We start from the raw sequence: 14,879 nt of genomic DNA, 5'->3' as shown, positions 1-14,879 counted from the left end.
ATTGTTGCATATAGCAGAAGCCCCACCACCACGTACGTAGCAAGCAGCCAATAAGAGCATGTTGCTTTTGCTGCATCCAGCTGTTTGGTACATGTTTAAAAAGCAGATCAAGTTTGCAATATGAGTCGTCGGCGACTGCATGCGCTGTGAAAAAAACTTGTGCACCAGAGTTTTATTACATAAAATATCGAACACACGATAGAGGCCAAGCTTTGTTCGCCTAGCGTATTTGCAATATTCGTCTTTGGCTCGCGAATGCGCTCGCCTACTATTCGGGGAGCTATCGTCACAAAATGCCCCTGTAAGTTAGATAGTCTATGATGTGTTTATAAAAATGGTTATAGACAGTTAGCGCGTAAGCGAAACATGGCGGAGCAACAACAAGTTAAAATGTTGTTAAATGAAAAGTTTTGCATACCCATGGGTAAACATATCAAACTTTGTATATTGGTTCTTTATAGTGTTACAAATAATAAATAATCGTTTTGCTACCACTATTGCAGAGTATTGCAAGTCTTTCGGCACTCAAACTCACCTTGTAAAAAACTCAATGGGTCCATGTGTAAAGTAGCAGACTTTGAATTTTCTGTTCATTATGATATAATTCTCACAAAATTACCGGTCTGACAGCATTTCAGTGGAATATGATAGTTTGACAAGTCAAATAAACGAGGAGTTAGTGCAGCGGCGGTCGGGGGCCTCACATGGAGAATATGGCTTACAATGGTTAAAATTTATTGTAAACTGACAGACTTTCGATTTTTTGTGAGTAAACAGATTACACTTTAAGAAATTGAAGGTGTGCCATGTGTTTCATGGAGCATACGCCTGATGAACGGCAATCGAATGTCGTGTCATGCCCATAATACTTTAGGCCAGTCAATGGTTAATATTGCGTCGCACTAAATTACAACAGTTATTTTATTTTTTAATCGGATTTAGTATCACGTACCGAGCACAAAATCACAAGATCCGGACAAATTCCGATGGCAAAAAGTCGCCATCCTGAGAAAACGTTATCTGCCTATATCTCGGCGACCATGCACTTTAGACCAACACTTATAATAACCGTTATTATAGATCATTAAGTTTCCCGTCTTTTTTCTTGGATGATTTTTTTTTTATAAAACTTACTGATTACGACTTCTGGTTCATTTAATGAACTTTTTCTTCTGTTTCAGTCGATAACTCCATTAATAATTATTTAGATATTAACCCTTAGCGGCCACACGGGGTAACTAGTTACCCCAAGCTCAGAAAAAGTGAAATTAGAGGTCTAAAACCTTTGAAATTGATACAAGTAACGTCTAACAAGTAACAAATAACAAGTAATATCCGCCGGTAGTAGACAAGTGTGATAAAAATCATTAGAAATGTTGAAGAATTCTTCTACAAATAAGAAACGATTGGTTAGAAGTCTTGAAATACCCATATATGTCTTGTACAACTAGGTTTTTCAGCGTGGGGTAATGAGTTACCCCATGTGGCCGCTAAGGGTTAAAATACTAATAACAACTTTGTAATTAATCGGTTTTCTATAACTTTTAGTCAAAATTGTTTTTCCTATATTTATAGTAGAGCCATTTACAGGGGTTGTGACTAGTTTACACATCAAGTCAACAAAACGTGACGCTAGCTCCCCGACTATACGACTCACATTGTAAACTTATGCTCGGCACAAAAAGACCTACTTCACCTCCGTGGTATACAATCTACTAATTATGATTTCAACACGAAGACAATACACAAATATATATATATATATATATATATCTGTTTAATAAATGTTTTTAGGCTACGGAAACGGTGTTCAGAGCAGGTGTATGGAGAGGGTACTTCTCGGTGATTCCACGTGGTGAAGTGTACATTTTTGCTGCTAGTATAGCAATGATGTTGTACTATTTTCGCAGTGAGAAAAACCAACAGGATTCCATATTCAAAATCCTTCAGTTAGTACACTAAATATATTTACCATTTAAAAGATGTAACGTGCTTTGTAAAATTATAGAAGTACACCCCGCTGATGGATCTTCCTTTATTGCTTCAGATTTGTTATTGGGCCATATGAGAGATATAACTGCAGTGAAATCAGAAGAGAGCCACATACTTTAGCCCCGAAATGTTCACAAAAACGTAGAATAACCAATAAATCTAATAATCAAATATTTAATGCTTGCCACCGTGGCCTTGCTGTGTATAAACATGTAATTGAGAGACTTAAAGCTCGGCACAAACATCTATCTTGTCCACATCCTTTCAGTTGTGCTCATTACGTTATATCGGTGAGTAAAAATAACTACAGTTTCTTAAATCGGGAAAAATCTCAACAAGCTTCTCGGTTACTGGAAAAATAGATTTAATGACCCTAAACACATAGCTTACGTCATCTGATAAAAACTAATGAACTTCACAGCATATTTCAACTTGAGTTATTTATAGGGAGGCACTAAACTGTTCGGAATTGGAATTGGGGTCCAATTAGCAATAAAATTGGTTTTGCAGTGGAAAAAAATATTCGGTAGACCAAAAATTGCCAAGCAGATAATATTTAGGAGAGAAAATTTGTACCTGGGAATGTTTATTGGAGGATTTACAGGAATATATAGAGTAAGTTGCATTTCCATATCTATTTCTGTCTTTTTTTTATAAAACCTGTAATTACAACACTGGTCAACAAAAAAAAAACTTCTCAAGGTCGTCACAATACTTTAAGAAAAATTAAATGTAAAAATGTTCATACATTTGTTACGTCCGTGAACGTTGTTTATCCCCGAGCGGTAAGGAACGAACTGGTTCGGTTTTACGTCCTAGGACATCCGGAAGTTAGGACAAGAGTTGAATAACCGTCTATATGTTCGGGATAACAACTATATATTTGTTTGAAAAATTTATGGAATAGTCCAAACGAAGTGCATAGTTCACAATGTTGGCGAAAAAAGTTATACGCGAGGTTGTTGTGTGTTGGATTTGAATTGATCGTATCGAACGTTGGAATAAGAATGAATCCGGGATAAAGAGTAGAAATAGACGAAAGGTGCGAAAATCCAGAATAGTGGGGAACAGAATTAGCAGAGTCAGGTCAATAGCGAATGGCATGAGCCAGAATGGAAATAGAACAGGAAAGAAACTATAAGATTATTACAAGGAATGTGGAAGAGTGAAGAGATGGGAGAGACGTGTGGCGGTACACCGGACGTAACACATTTTTTATTTTTTTTAAATAAATAGATTCTTCTAAAGAAATGGGTGTTTCTTTTTTTCTTTACAAACATATTTAACTAGCCCCATACCGAGGCAAAAAAAGCATTTGCAAAGTACGGCAACAAAACAGTTTTTCTGGTTGACTAGGGTAATTCATAATGCCAAATATATACCTTGTCGTATACATATAAATATTTAGATATTGCGATGTAATGAAATAATTTTCATATTTTTCTGTTAATGCTTACGCATGCTAAATACAAAAATGTATAATCAAATTAAAGGCAACAAACCGGATAGACTAGCGTAACTATTCAATTACACGGCAATTTTGCCTCAATATTATAGTTTAGAGATTAGTTGAGGTGAAAAAGCGAGAATTACGCATTTCCAACTCAACTTATCTACTTATATTTTTCGGTGACTACCTAGTGGAAAAATTATGCCGAGAATGTATTAACAAAAGTCTCAGATTTCATCGAATTTTTTACAAAATTAAAACACATGTTGAGTTTCTTCAAAAAATTCTGCGGAAAAATTTTGAAATAACGTAGAAAAATAATTGATTTCATCATTGTTTGTAAAGATTTACTTAATTCGAAATTGGAACGGCCTAAAAACCTGAATAAATTTACTCGTCGATTTTCTTACAAAAACCCAAAATCATTCAAGGTTACCCGCAAAATCGGACACATTTTCAGAGATTTTCATACTTTGTTCGAGAAAGTTTGCAATACTCCGATTACTGAGGTAATCATTTTTTCTGGACTAGTTCTAAAATTCTTCGACAATTCCGTGAAACTCGCCTAAAAATCTTCAAAACTTTCGCTCTCTCATAAGAAACTCATTACAAGACAAAAGTTTTCTTTTTGACATTCTTCAGACAAGTCCAATCAGCAGAAGAGATAAAATCTATTTCCAGATAGGTCATTCCGCTAGCTTGATCAACAAGCTTACTCACAATCAATCAAAACTAGTGAAGATAAAATTTAACACATCAGAGTGTCGCAATTAAAATTTTCAAACATTCGGGGTGGACCAAACCTAAGTTTTACGCGGTTTCAACAAATTGAAGATAAAATTCATATAGGATGATTTTACAATATGTTATGATTATATATTCAATTATTATTTACTATGATAATGTTATTCCGGACTGCAATGATCAGAACCTTGTAAATAACTTTGGTTTGAAAACTGTTAAATGATTGGCGCATCCACTTTGACTCGATGACTGGTGAAGACACTTACCAACATGATATATCTGTATTAAATATCACCACCGCTAACCCATCCATATCCTTGAGTTTGTATTTTACATTCCAGATGCTGTCTTGCGGGTTGAGGAGAGCTTTTGGAAAAGATTCACGCTATTATGCAATACCAGCTGGTATCGCGGCGAGTGTTGCTTTTACGATGTATCCAGATAATACAATCGCTTTGTACGTAATGTGGAAAGCGTTACAGGTGAACATAAAGCATTATTTTTTATGATAAAAGAAGTTTGCTATTTCACAGGAAAATACAATGAATAGTGTAATATTCAACAAGTAATTATTGAATCTTCTTAAAGTTTCGCTTTTTGTTAATGTCTAGAAAATTTTGCCAAATAAATTTCATTCGACACGAATCATTCTCGATTGGTCTCTTGATAAAACGAGTTTTTCCTTTTTTTTTTTTTTTTGCGGACTCTAAGAAAATTTGAATGGATAAAAACCAAAAGCCAATCAATTCGTAGTATTGAAATTTTCCAAAAAAATACTAGCAAAAATTGTAAGTTTTGTCAATTCAAAATTTTTGTAATACTCGGAAATATATTTAAAAACTTTATTCCATCATGGGATCAATTTTAGAATGATCGAAATGAAAACTGATATTTTAAAGAATTTTATTGAACAATTTGAATAAAGGCGAAACTTTGAGGAACTTTGAATATTTGTAATTCTAAGGTGAATTTATAATTATTTTTTTAGTCAATTGGAGGTTTAGAAATGCTGCCTATCGCCTCAAAAAAATTTCAATGCAATTAAAAATAGTGACGGTCAAAATTGTTTGATTTGCGACTGAATGTCTCATATGTTTATTTATTACTCAGAATTTTGCGTCTTTATTGATGTAGATAAAATCACGACAAATTTCAAATACTTTCACCGTTGGATTGTAAATACGGACTATTTCAAAATAGTTCTAAAAATAAAATGAAAGTAGCTACCTATCAAGATAGAACAGTATGATTCACCAAAAATCGATTAGCATAAGTTATGCGCTTTCTAGGCTTTCCCAACCCAAAATGTCTTACTTTTGTTCAGTAACTTATCAGCTTATGATAAAATTCTATTTTAAATTATACGATATATTTTGATAATAGATTTTGATCACGTACAAAATGTCTATACACAGTGTATAGTCTAAGATGATGAACAATATATTTTTCTTGACCTCGAAGTTGAAATGAATGTTGATCGTGGTTATGGAGGTCGTTGAAACAAAACAATCGGATAATTGTTAACGTTTGTACATTCACCTCCTTCTTGCCCACACGTTCGGATGATCCACAAGTTGCTGACTCTAATTACTTCATTCCTGGTGCAATAATAATTTTAAAAGTTTTCAAATTCTCGAATTAACATTTTATAAAGTTGACCTAATCCAAGTTTTTAAATAATATTTGACTAATATGTATTACTTTGAAAATTATCTCGTTATATTTCCACTCTTTAACGGTTGGCGGATCATCTTGCTTCGCCCTTTATTTTGTGATGTTCGTCCGTTCTTGGCTCGTTTTTCATCCAACACACATCTTCAGATAAGATGTGGGCAATAAACTAAATTAATTTTCGTTCTGAAGAGGGCCCCCACTCGGGCCGAAACGTTAACAATTATCCGATTTTTTTGTTTCCACGACCTCCATAACCACGATCAACATTCAATTGTATAGTCTAACTCGGGATAAATTTATAGGGTGTTTAGAGGGTGCCAAGACAAGTACACTAATCAATCTAAGTTTTTTTATGACAACCATCCCATCTGAAAACTAACTGTGCCACAATTCGAAGCACGGCTTATGGACGAAAACGTTTGTAACTCTCAGTTCAGTTAAGGTTTTCTTTTATCAATGTTTAAAAGCGGACAACCTATTTTTTCCTCAGTTTGTACTTCTAGGATGTAAACTAATGAAACAATCCTTGAAATCTAATGAGAAAAGTTGTAGACAATTGAAATACTTTCAAAATGAGCTTCAGATCGACAAGATTGGGTAATTTTTAATCGAAAAGAACTCTAAAAACCGTTAAATAACCATCATTTTTCAAAAATTTATAACTCCGCCAACTTACAAGTTGTAGCGTAGGCTTTCTGCGACATAGTAGCGAATTATATGCAGATTACCGCGGGCAAAGGCGAGCGCTGTTGGATCAGTAGTTTTGGCACAATTACATGTTGATTTTTACTATGCATCATTTTGTAAAAACTGAAGAAACAGGTTTTCCGCTTTTAAACATTAATAAAATAAACCTTTACCGAAATGAGAGTTATCAACATGAATTTTTCATCTCCAAGCTGTGCTTCAAATTGTGGCACAGTTAGTTTTCAGATGAGATTTTTGTCACAAAATCGCCTATTATTTTCTAGGTTGCTTAGCCTAAAGCATTTTGAGTTAAGACACCCATGGTCTGCTTTGAAAGCTTTAGTACCGCGCGCTTGTTCATGGTATAATGAATCAGTTGTAATCGTTTTTTATCAAAAATTTTATTCAGGCGTAGACCACATTACAGTGTTCTTGTATGAAATCAACAACACGATACGTGTCTTACCTCAAAATGCTTGTCTTGATAGCCCTTATACACCCTAGAAATTTGTCCCGACTTAGAATATACATCTTGTATAATAGGGAGGTTCAGAAAAGGGCCTTTTTCAGATTTCGTACTTCTTCACTAAAATATAACTCACGTGAAAGGGCTGGGCTAAAAAAAATTTTCTACTGCCTCAACGACGTTGAAATTTCGAAAAAAGGCTATTTCGGGAATTTCAAAGTCAGGATATCCTTAAATCCTTCAGTGGCTATCATTTGTGAATCAAAAGTTTTTATGAAACCCCAATAAACGTTCCGTTATAAGGCTTTTCCTAAAGTCCTGAAAGAAAAAAAATTTGTTGAGGCAGTATTTAATATTCGCTAACATTCATCCGGTTTCGCGTGAGCTCTTGTTCATTGTAAAGTAACAAGAGAAATAAAGAGCAGTGAAATATTTTAATGAAAGAATGTAAATTCGAAAAATTAACGACGAAGCCAGGAATCGAACCTGGTGTCTAGAGATGCTTGACCGGAGCCTTACTCCACTAGACCACCTAGCCGCCCTGACTCTGTTGTCGTTAATTTCTCTCATCACCAGTGAGTTCGAATTTGTTTTCCGGTGCCCGGTTTATGAGTGAATAAGAAGTTTCTTCTCTTCAAGCACTGTGTATACGGAGGACTATAATGTGTAGATATATCATATCATTCATTCATATCATTCATTAGACGGCTTTGCTTGTCTTACATGGCTTCTCATCGGAAGCAAGGATTCGAAAGGGTAAACACAACATCTACACATTATAGTCCTCCATATACACAGTGCTTGAAGAGAAGAAACTTCTTATTCGAAATATTTTAATATTTGGACGTTAAAAAAATCAGTTTTTACGTATTTCAATATAAAATTTTCGGCACTAAAAAAATTGCACGTACCTCAGGTTTTGCAAAAACTTTTGTTTCGTCATATAAAACATAGCCGATGGAGGATTTCAGGATACCCCAATTTCGAAATTGTGGAAAATAGCTTTTTTTTTTAAATTTCAACGTCGTTGAGGTAGTAATAAAAGAAAAAAAAATTCAGACCAGCCCTATCGCGTGAGCTATTTTTTAGCGAAAAAATGCAAATATCTTGGAGATCAGAATCTAGAAAAATGGCACCTTTCGGAACCGCCCTACTATATAATAATCGTTGCCTAAACAAAGTTCAATATCAGGTACTGATTGAAAGAAAGTAATCCGTCATATTAACTGACATGAGATAAAGTTTCGAAACATGATAGCATATCTCGCATTCTACGTGACCAACTTACAAGCGAAAAAAATGCCCCACCTCTTATCCTTAGAATCTGATTGTGTCGACAGTCTCAAAAGCACCTACAATTGTTACCTCCGAAACATATTTGCATATTCTTAATTTCAGATACTTTGGAATAGTGGGGTAGCCACCGGAAAACTACCGGAGGTCAAGTGGTTCATGATAGTACTTTATTGCTTTAGTACAGCGATTCTTTTTCATGCTGCGATTATTGAGCCGCAAAATTTGAGATCCTCGTACTGGAAATTCCTACACAATTTATCCGGAGGAAGGTACGTCAGTTTTAACATACCAACTGGATATTATTGATTATAAGTAAATTGATGGTTGACAAAAAAATTCGATTTTCATTACAGAATAGCTACAATGGCCAGAAAACCGTTGGATGAGTTTGGTTTAGGAACTAGTGCTTCTCTGGCAGAAGTACTCAGAAAAACTCAAACAACTGACCAGATTTCTTATTCGTTTTAACGTGAAGTAAATGCATCACGCGTTTTATAACAAAGAAAGAAAGGTATTGATCATAATCATAACAAGCCTATGAGGCTTATAGTTGCTTATATTCAATGCATATTGGATATTTTTCTTGATATAGGAATATTTGCCAATACCTAAATAATCGAATTTTTTATAATGTATCATAAATTTCTGTAGGTAGGCGCGAGGAAAAAACTATAACAATTATCAAATTGTGACTAATTGTATGAATATCAAATCATGGCATTTTTGGTAAAATACAATTATCTGTAATCAACAGATAACGAGAAAATTGCTTGAATAAAGTCTAAAATTATAGTTGGGTGGACAGAGTAAAAAGGTTTATTATCGTAGGAGGGGGGAGTGTAAAAAATAATGAAACGCTGTATGCAAACATGAAAATATATTTGAGGATAGTAAGTCATTTTTATAAGACATTTTTGTAATAATAATGATAATATCTACTTTAAGGTAATGGATCACCTGCGAACCGATTCAAATTCGGATATTCAGTGGTTTCAAGCTAAATATTATCCAGCGTTATGTGTGCCTTAGAAAATTTTCAATAACCTTTACTTGTTAATGGGAACTGTCGCGCTGGTTTGCAAAAGGTCAATTAATTTTGTGAAACTGTACGAAAACTAGTTTTGCTGGCGTACATTGTAGATGGACGGCAAGTTCACATCTATTGCTTCATGAATATTTTCTCTTTGTTTTCATCGGTTAATTCGAAGGGCGAGGGATAAGCCCTTAACAGTAAACCATTTTTTTGCTGTTTGTCGAACTTCGTAATTCCTGGTAAAACTTATCATAAAGTGAAATCATTATACGGATATTCATGATATGTAGAAACAATTGAACTACTTATAAATCTCGTATTTTTTGCCGTTTTTAATTTTTATACGCATTACTTGATTTTTTTCAGAGCATTTACCATATTTCTGGAGTATAAACAGTAGGGTGGTTGAAAAAGAATGTTTTTTTTTCGCTCTTACCCCCTCAAATGTCAGTGTTTGATAGAAAAAACAAATCCTCCCGCAAGGTGAGCTCTCTAGCTCAAGTTCAACAGGTTGCTCTTTTAATTTTTATTTCTCATTCATTCGTGATAGAAAAATGTAGCTTTTCGTTGAAAGTTAAAATATTCGTTAAATTCATGCAGAGATCCGTGAAGCTGACCTCTTCGAGTTTTCCAAATTTCTAAAACAACGCATGAGTATCATCATTAGAACACTACCGATTTTCTCTTTCTTCGTAAAAATCAGTAGTTTTCAAATGACCGTAATGTGGATTTTAATGACCAAAACTATAATTTTTTTTTACCACCCTAGTAAACAGGTTTTGAATTAGTGGAAGACTTATTGACTGCAAAAGGAAATAATGTATGGGGCTTTCTCCGCCAGAACGTACGGGAATAAAAATTCGAATTTTTCATTCAATCAAAATTTTTATGGGTGATTACACCTAATGAGATGAACTTTTACAATTTTTTTCGGTTTTTTTCGTTCGTGTGTTATTGAGTTATGAATTAAAAAAAAAAATTTCTTTTAATTTTTTAATTCTGTAGAATATGACTTCTGTATCATCAAATCAGGCAAGAAGATTTTGTTAAATTTTGACTCTGGAACTCGTTTGGCTAAGTGTACTATCTTGAAGATCAGGGAGTATTTTTAACAAAACTTTTGCGAGTTAAATCCTTCTATCAATATTCAATAATCTGTCCATGCTGTGATGTTTCTTTCTACTAGGAAAGCATGAAATTTGTGGAAAAGTCGGATTTTTTTGTAAATATATAAATCTAAACTGATGTGACTTGACAGGTCAAAAAAGACGTGTTTCATGATTATATAGACATTTATTAAAAAATAATCTACAAAGAATCAAAAAAAAAATTTGACATTTTCTTAAATTAGCGTTAGGTACGATAGAAAAAATTCATATCAGTTTAGATTTAATTACAAAAAAATTCAACTTTTCCAGGAATTGTATGCTGTCCTAGTAGAAAAAAATATCGCAACATGGACAGATTATTTAATATTGATAGCAGGATTCAACTCGCGAAAGTTTTGTTAAAAGCACTCCCTAGTCTTGAAGATAGTAAAATTAAGTAAACGAGTTCCAGAGGGAGTCAAAATTTGACAAAAACCTGGTGTCTGATTTGATACAGACGTTTTATTCTGCAGAACAAAATTTGAAATTGGAAAAAAAACATGAAATGAGATGTGACCACGACAAATTTGACGGCATAATTTGTTTAAAAAAACAATGTTTGTTATGAGTATTTAAAAAAAAAAAAACGTATCCAATCTTTCGAAATTGTGAAGTTTGAGGGTTAAATGAAAAAATCATATCGCAAATGACAATAATGAGGTTTTTTTCTTTTTTTTTTCTTAAAGTATACTCGTACTTGAATACAAACATTGAAAAAAATACTTTTCAAAAATTCATATCTCAAGAACACATGAATGAAAAAAAAAATCGTAAAAGCTTATGTCATTAGGTTTAATCACCCATAAAAATTTTATATTTTTTTATATACATTTTGTCTTTCATTTTATCGAATAATTAGAATTTACTATCAGTACCCTTAAAATGTACAAATGCATTCCATCCCATAATTGTTACCATTATTATTCATTGAAACACAGTCGAAACAATTTGTTATCTATTTATGTGTTGTATATTAAACTTGACTTAAGGTGAGGAAATTATTTATATCATTAAATGTATTAACGGACATTTTTCATATCTATTCGTATATCCTTTAAATATTCGGAAACTTACCTTCATCGAAATTTCGAAGTATCGAAGACGATGGCAGTGGTATCACTGAGAAATTAGCGCTACACTCCGCTGAAAATGAAAACTGAATTTTCCAAATGAGATTCTTCACTCAATAATTCGTATAAATAACCACGTTTCAGGGTACACCATATTTTCACACGTGTACGAAACGTTTCAATGTATTTTCATAAAGATATCAATATTCATAGATCGCAATGCAAACAACAAATCCTAGGAAATCTGAAGTCTGAGAAAGCTGTATGATGTTATCAAGTTGAAAAAAAACTCCCTGATGAAAATAATTTCTACGATTTTTTAAGATAATTTTTCAATGTTCTACGCTCAAAATTACGATTTAATAGCATATATCGCCCATTTGCGTAGTTTTTGCATCAAGATTCTCGGTAGAGTAATTACATATTTACTCCGCCGAACTACTTCCCTATCTTACCGTGTATAAGCATGGCGTTATTCTCAGGAACGAGTGAATATTGGGTATGTTCCGATATACACTGCGAGCACTGTCCAGTGCTCTTACTGGGGAGAAATTCGTTCCGTTATAGACGGACAGTATACAGTCGCAGTATCCTAGGGAAATATATGACGTCATAAATCGTCGCCATTTTTCTACTGTGAACACTGGTGCTTTCGAGGTAAGGTGCTCTCAGTGCTTTGATCACGTGATCAACAGCGTTCAGAAATTTAACAGCTTCCACTATTGATAATTATTATTATTGAATATTGTCATTTAAAAATATCGGCCGTTAAAAACAAAAATGGAAAATTTGAATAAATTGTGTTTATTGCAATGTGAAACAAATATTATGTATGAAATGAAAGTAACGCCAAAAAATGTCGATCACAGTATACTGTACTGCGTTCCGTTTTAAGCAGTAACCAGTATAGCTAACTATACAGGAACGGCTTCGCAGTATACTAAATTGACGACACACCTTACAGTGCTCGCAGATCGGAACATACCCATTCTCAAATAAGAGTTACATGGCTGGTACTCCGAGTTCTTACGACCTCAGTGTTGAAGCCTGATCGAAATCGATTGAATGGTTCCGTATTTATTGTAATAAATGAACACTTTATTACTGTATAATATGCTTTATTTATCATTATAACAGAGGAGTACACTTGACGCGTGGCTCATGTCTCCAGCCATCTTTTTTGTTATCCCCCCGTGTCGCGTTGCCGCTAGGTGGCTACAAGTTCGGTCGTGAAATTTATTATCGAAGATTCTGATCGGACGTATATACCAATTGACTTCAAGTCTTAAACACAGGCATTCGATCAAAATCTCTCCGCCTATTAATTTTGGCATGAATCTAAATCCATATCCGGTTGGTATTTTATGATAAAGTTGTGAAGTGACTCGATAAAAAAATGGCCGCTTGGCAGAGCAATTACTATACCATCCGATGGCGCGGTTGATCGTTAGACCGTAATAGCAGCAAACCACCCCATGGCGCTGTCACGCTGTCAATCGTAAACATATTTAAAATGAATATTTATTATTTATTTTAAATAAAGGTGGATTTAAGTCTTTTATTTGAGAAATATATATTTATTAGAGGTATACATTGAATGAAAGAAATTTGGCTAAACAACGCTTCACCATTTCTCTGCTTGTCCTTCATCCTAACTGACCGATAGACGCTGTTACGCTTGTTACGTAGCAGTACCGTTAATTTGCCATATGTGGCGGCACTGGATTAGAGGTAAATACAAATGTAGTCTTACATTCAACAATTTATTCATATGTTATCCAATTTTGAATTCAATTTGTAAATTTGGTAAAAATCGTTTGTGCCGATTACTTTACGAAATAACTGAGTGTGTGAAACAGTGATCGGGTCTCGTAAAAGTGAAAAAGTACGGCGACCGAGATTTCATGCCGATTGATGTTAATCATGACTGACACCTGCATTGCGAGCGCTTGTGATTGTATAAATCAGATTCCCTGAGCTACGTGTTGATAAAGAATCAAACTAACAAAGATGCGATATTGTGTAATCCATAAAAATTTGCAGAACAGCCTGAATAACAATCAGAAACATTTGTGTTACGCACAAATGGCTAGCAAGAAAATTACCAGGAGAAGGTTGTTCGTTCGTCATGAATATGACAATATAATGCTAACCACATCTATAAGTGGAGAGGAGTCACGATACCTCAATTCACACGGTATGTTACGTACGTTGATTCTCATTAGATTACATTTATTGACACAACATGTGAAAGATAAGTAGATGAGTCTCAACTTTTTCATTTTCACCAAATGCATGACTCACCTGTTTATTGATTTGTACGTTCTCTACCATCACCTAGGATATGTCTCAATTACCAATCCGATAGAAGAGGAACATGAAGCTTCAAGGTAATAACGAACGATGCTGTCAAAAACGAAATCTGCCTACTACGCTAAACCTCACAGTTGACATCGATACACTACTATATTCCGTGTCTGCTATATTACATTGATTCACATGAAAAACGCTTGAAAAATGAGAAGAAATAAAATGGAATTTTTTCTTCAATTGCTTACACTAGTTTACAAAATAAAAAAAAAGTTATGTCTTTCCAGTGAATCTGATATCCTTTTACTTAGTTGCAATAACTAAACGCAAACATATATTTATTTTATTTTTATTACTTCAAAGACTAAAGTTCATCACGTTTCATTTTGGGACTACCCACAAGTCGGTTCTGAATTGATTCTAAAATTTTGATGCAGTGTAGTGTTCAGTTAAATAAATATTTGTTTTAAAAATGTCAAAAAGGTTATGTAAAGTGCATCCTGACCGTTTTTGTTACGTTTGTGGGGAACTTATTACGTCGTAAGAAAGGATATCCCATAACGGAATCACTGAAAGATGCATATTTTTGTTATTTCAAAATTTCAGTCTGTAACTAGGACAAAAAAGTGGGCTACTCACGTATTTTGTGATAGATGTAGAACAACGCTAAGCTCCTGGGCTGCCGGTGAAAACAGATCTTTGAATTTTAATATGCCAATGATATAGAGGGAACCATCCAGCCACGAAAATGACTCTTACTTCTGTCTCGCTAAGACATTTGGTTTTAATCGCAAGAGCAGAGATAAAATTATGTATGGAGATTTTTCTTCGGTTACTAAATCTATTTACTGTTCAAACAAACAGCGAGTTCCAGAACCTCCCGGTTGTTGCAGCAAAACATTGATCACTAACACGGAATCCGAAGAAGTTCAAACTCAAAGTGACACAAGTTCAGATGAATTTGCTGATGTTCATGAACAATCACTCATGATAACTCATGGGACACAGA

The 14,879-nt window shown here is 34.0% G+C and overlaps 1 protein-coding gene across 1 annotated transcript in view; it reads left to right on the top strand.

Moving 5' to 3' along the window:
* LOC124220437 (transmembrane protein 135) overlaps window positions 1-12,672 on the top strand; it is a 61,457-nt gene extending 48,785 nt beyond the window's left edge. The window contains exons 4-9 of the mRNA XM_046629313.2: window positions 1,795-1,949; window positions 2,048-2,282; window positions 2,440-2,607; window positions 4,528-4,668; window positions 8,412-8,578; window positions 8,663-12,672. Coding sequence (XP_046485269.1) covers window positions 1,795-1,949; window positions 2,048-2,282; window positions 2,440-2,607; window positions 4,528-4,668; window positions 8,412-8,578; window positions 8,663-8,777 — 981 coding nt within the window. The 3' untranslated portion in view covers window positions 8,778-12,672. The remainder of the gene's footprint in view (window positions 1-1,794; window positions 1,950-2,047; window positions 2,283-2,439; window positions 2,608-4,527; window positions 4,669-8,411; window positions 8,579-8,662) is intronic.
* Window positions 12,673-14,879: the final 2,207 nt, after the last annotated feature.

The sequence above is a fragment of the Neodiprion pinetum genome, chromosome 5 (genome assembly GCF_021155775.2).
Source record: "Neodiprion pinetum isolate iyNeoPine1 chromosome 5, iyNeoPine1.2, whole genome shotgun sequence".
NCBI lineage: Eukaryota > Metazoa > Arthropoda > Insecta > Hymenoptera > Diprionidae > Neodiprion > Neodiprion pinetum.
The sequence above is the reverse complement of the archived record's forward strand: the minus strand, read 5'-3'. Positions and strand labels throughout refer to the sequence as shown.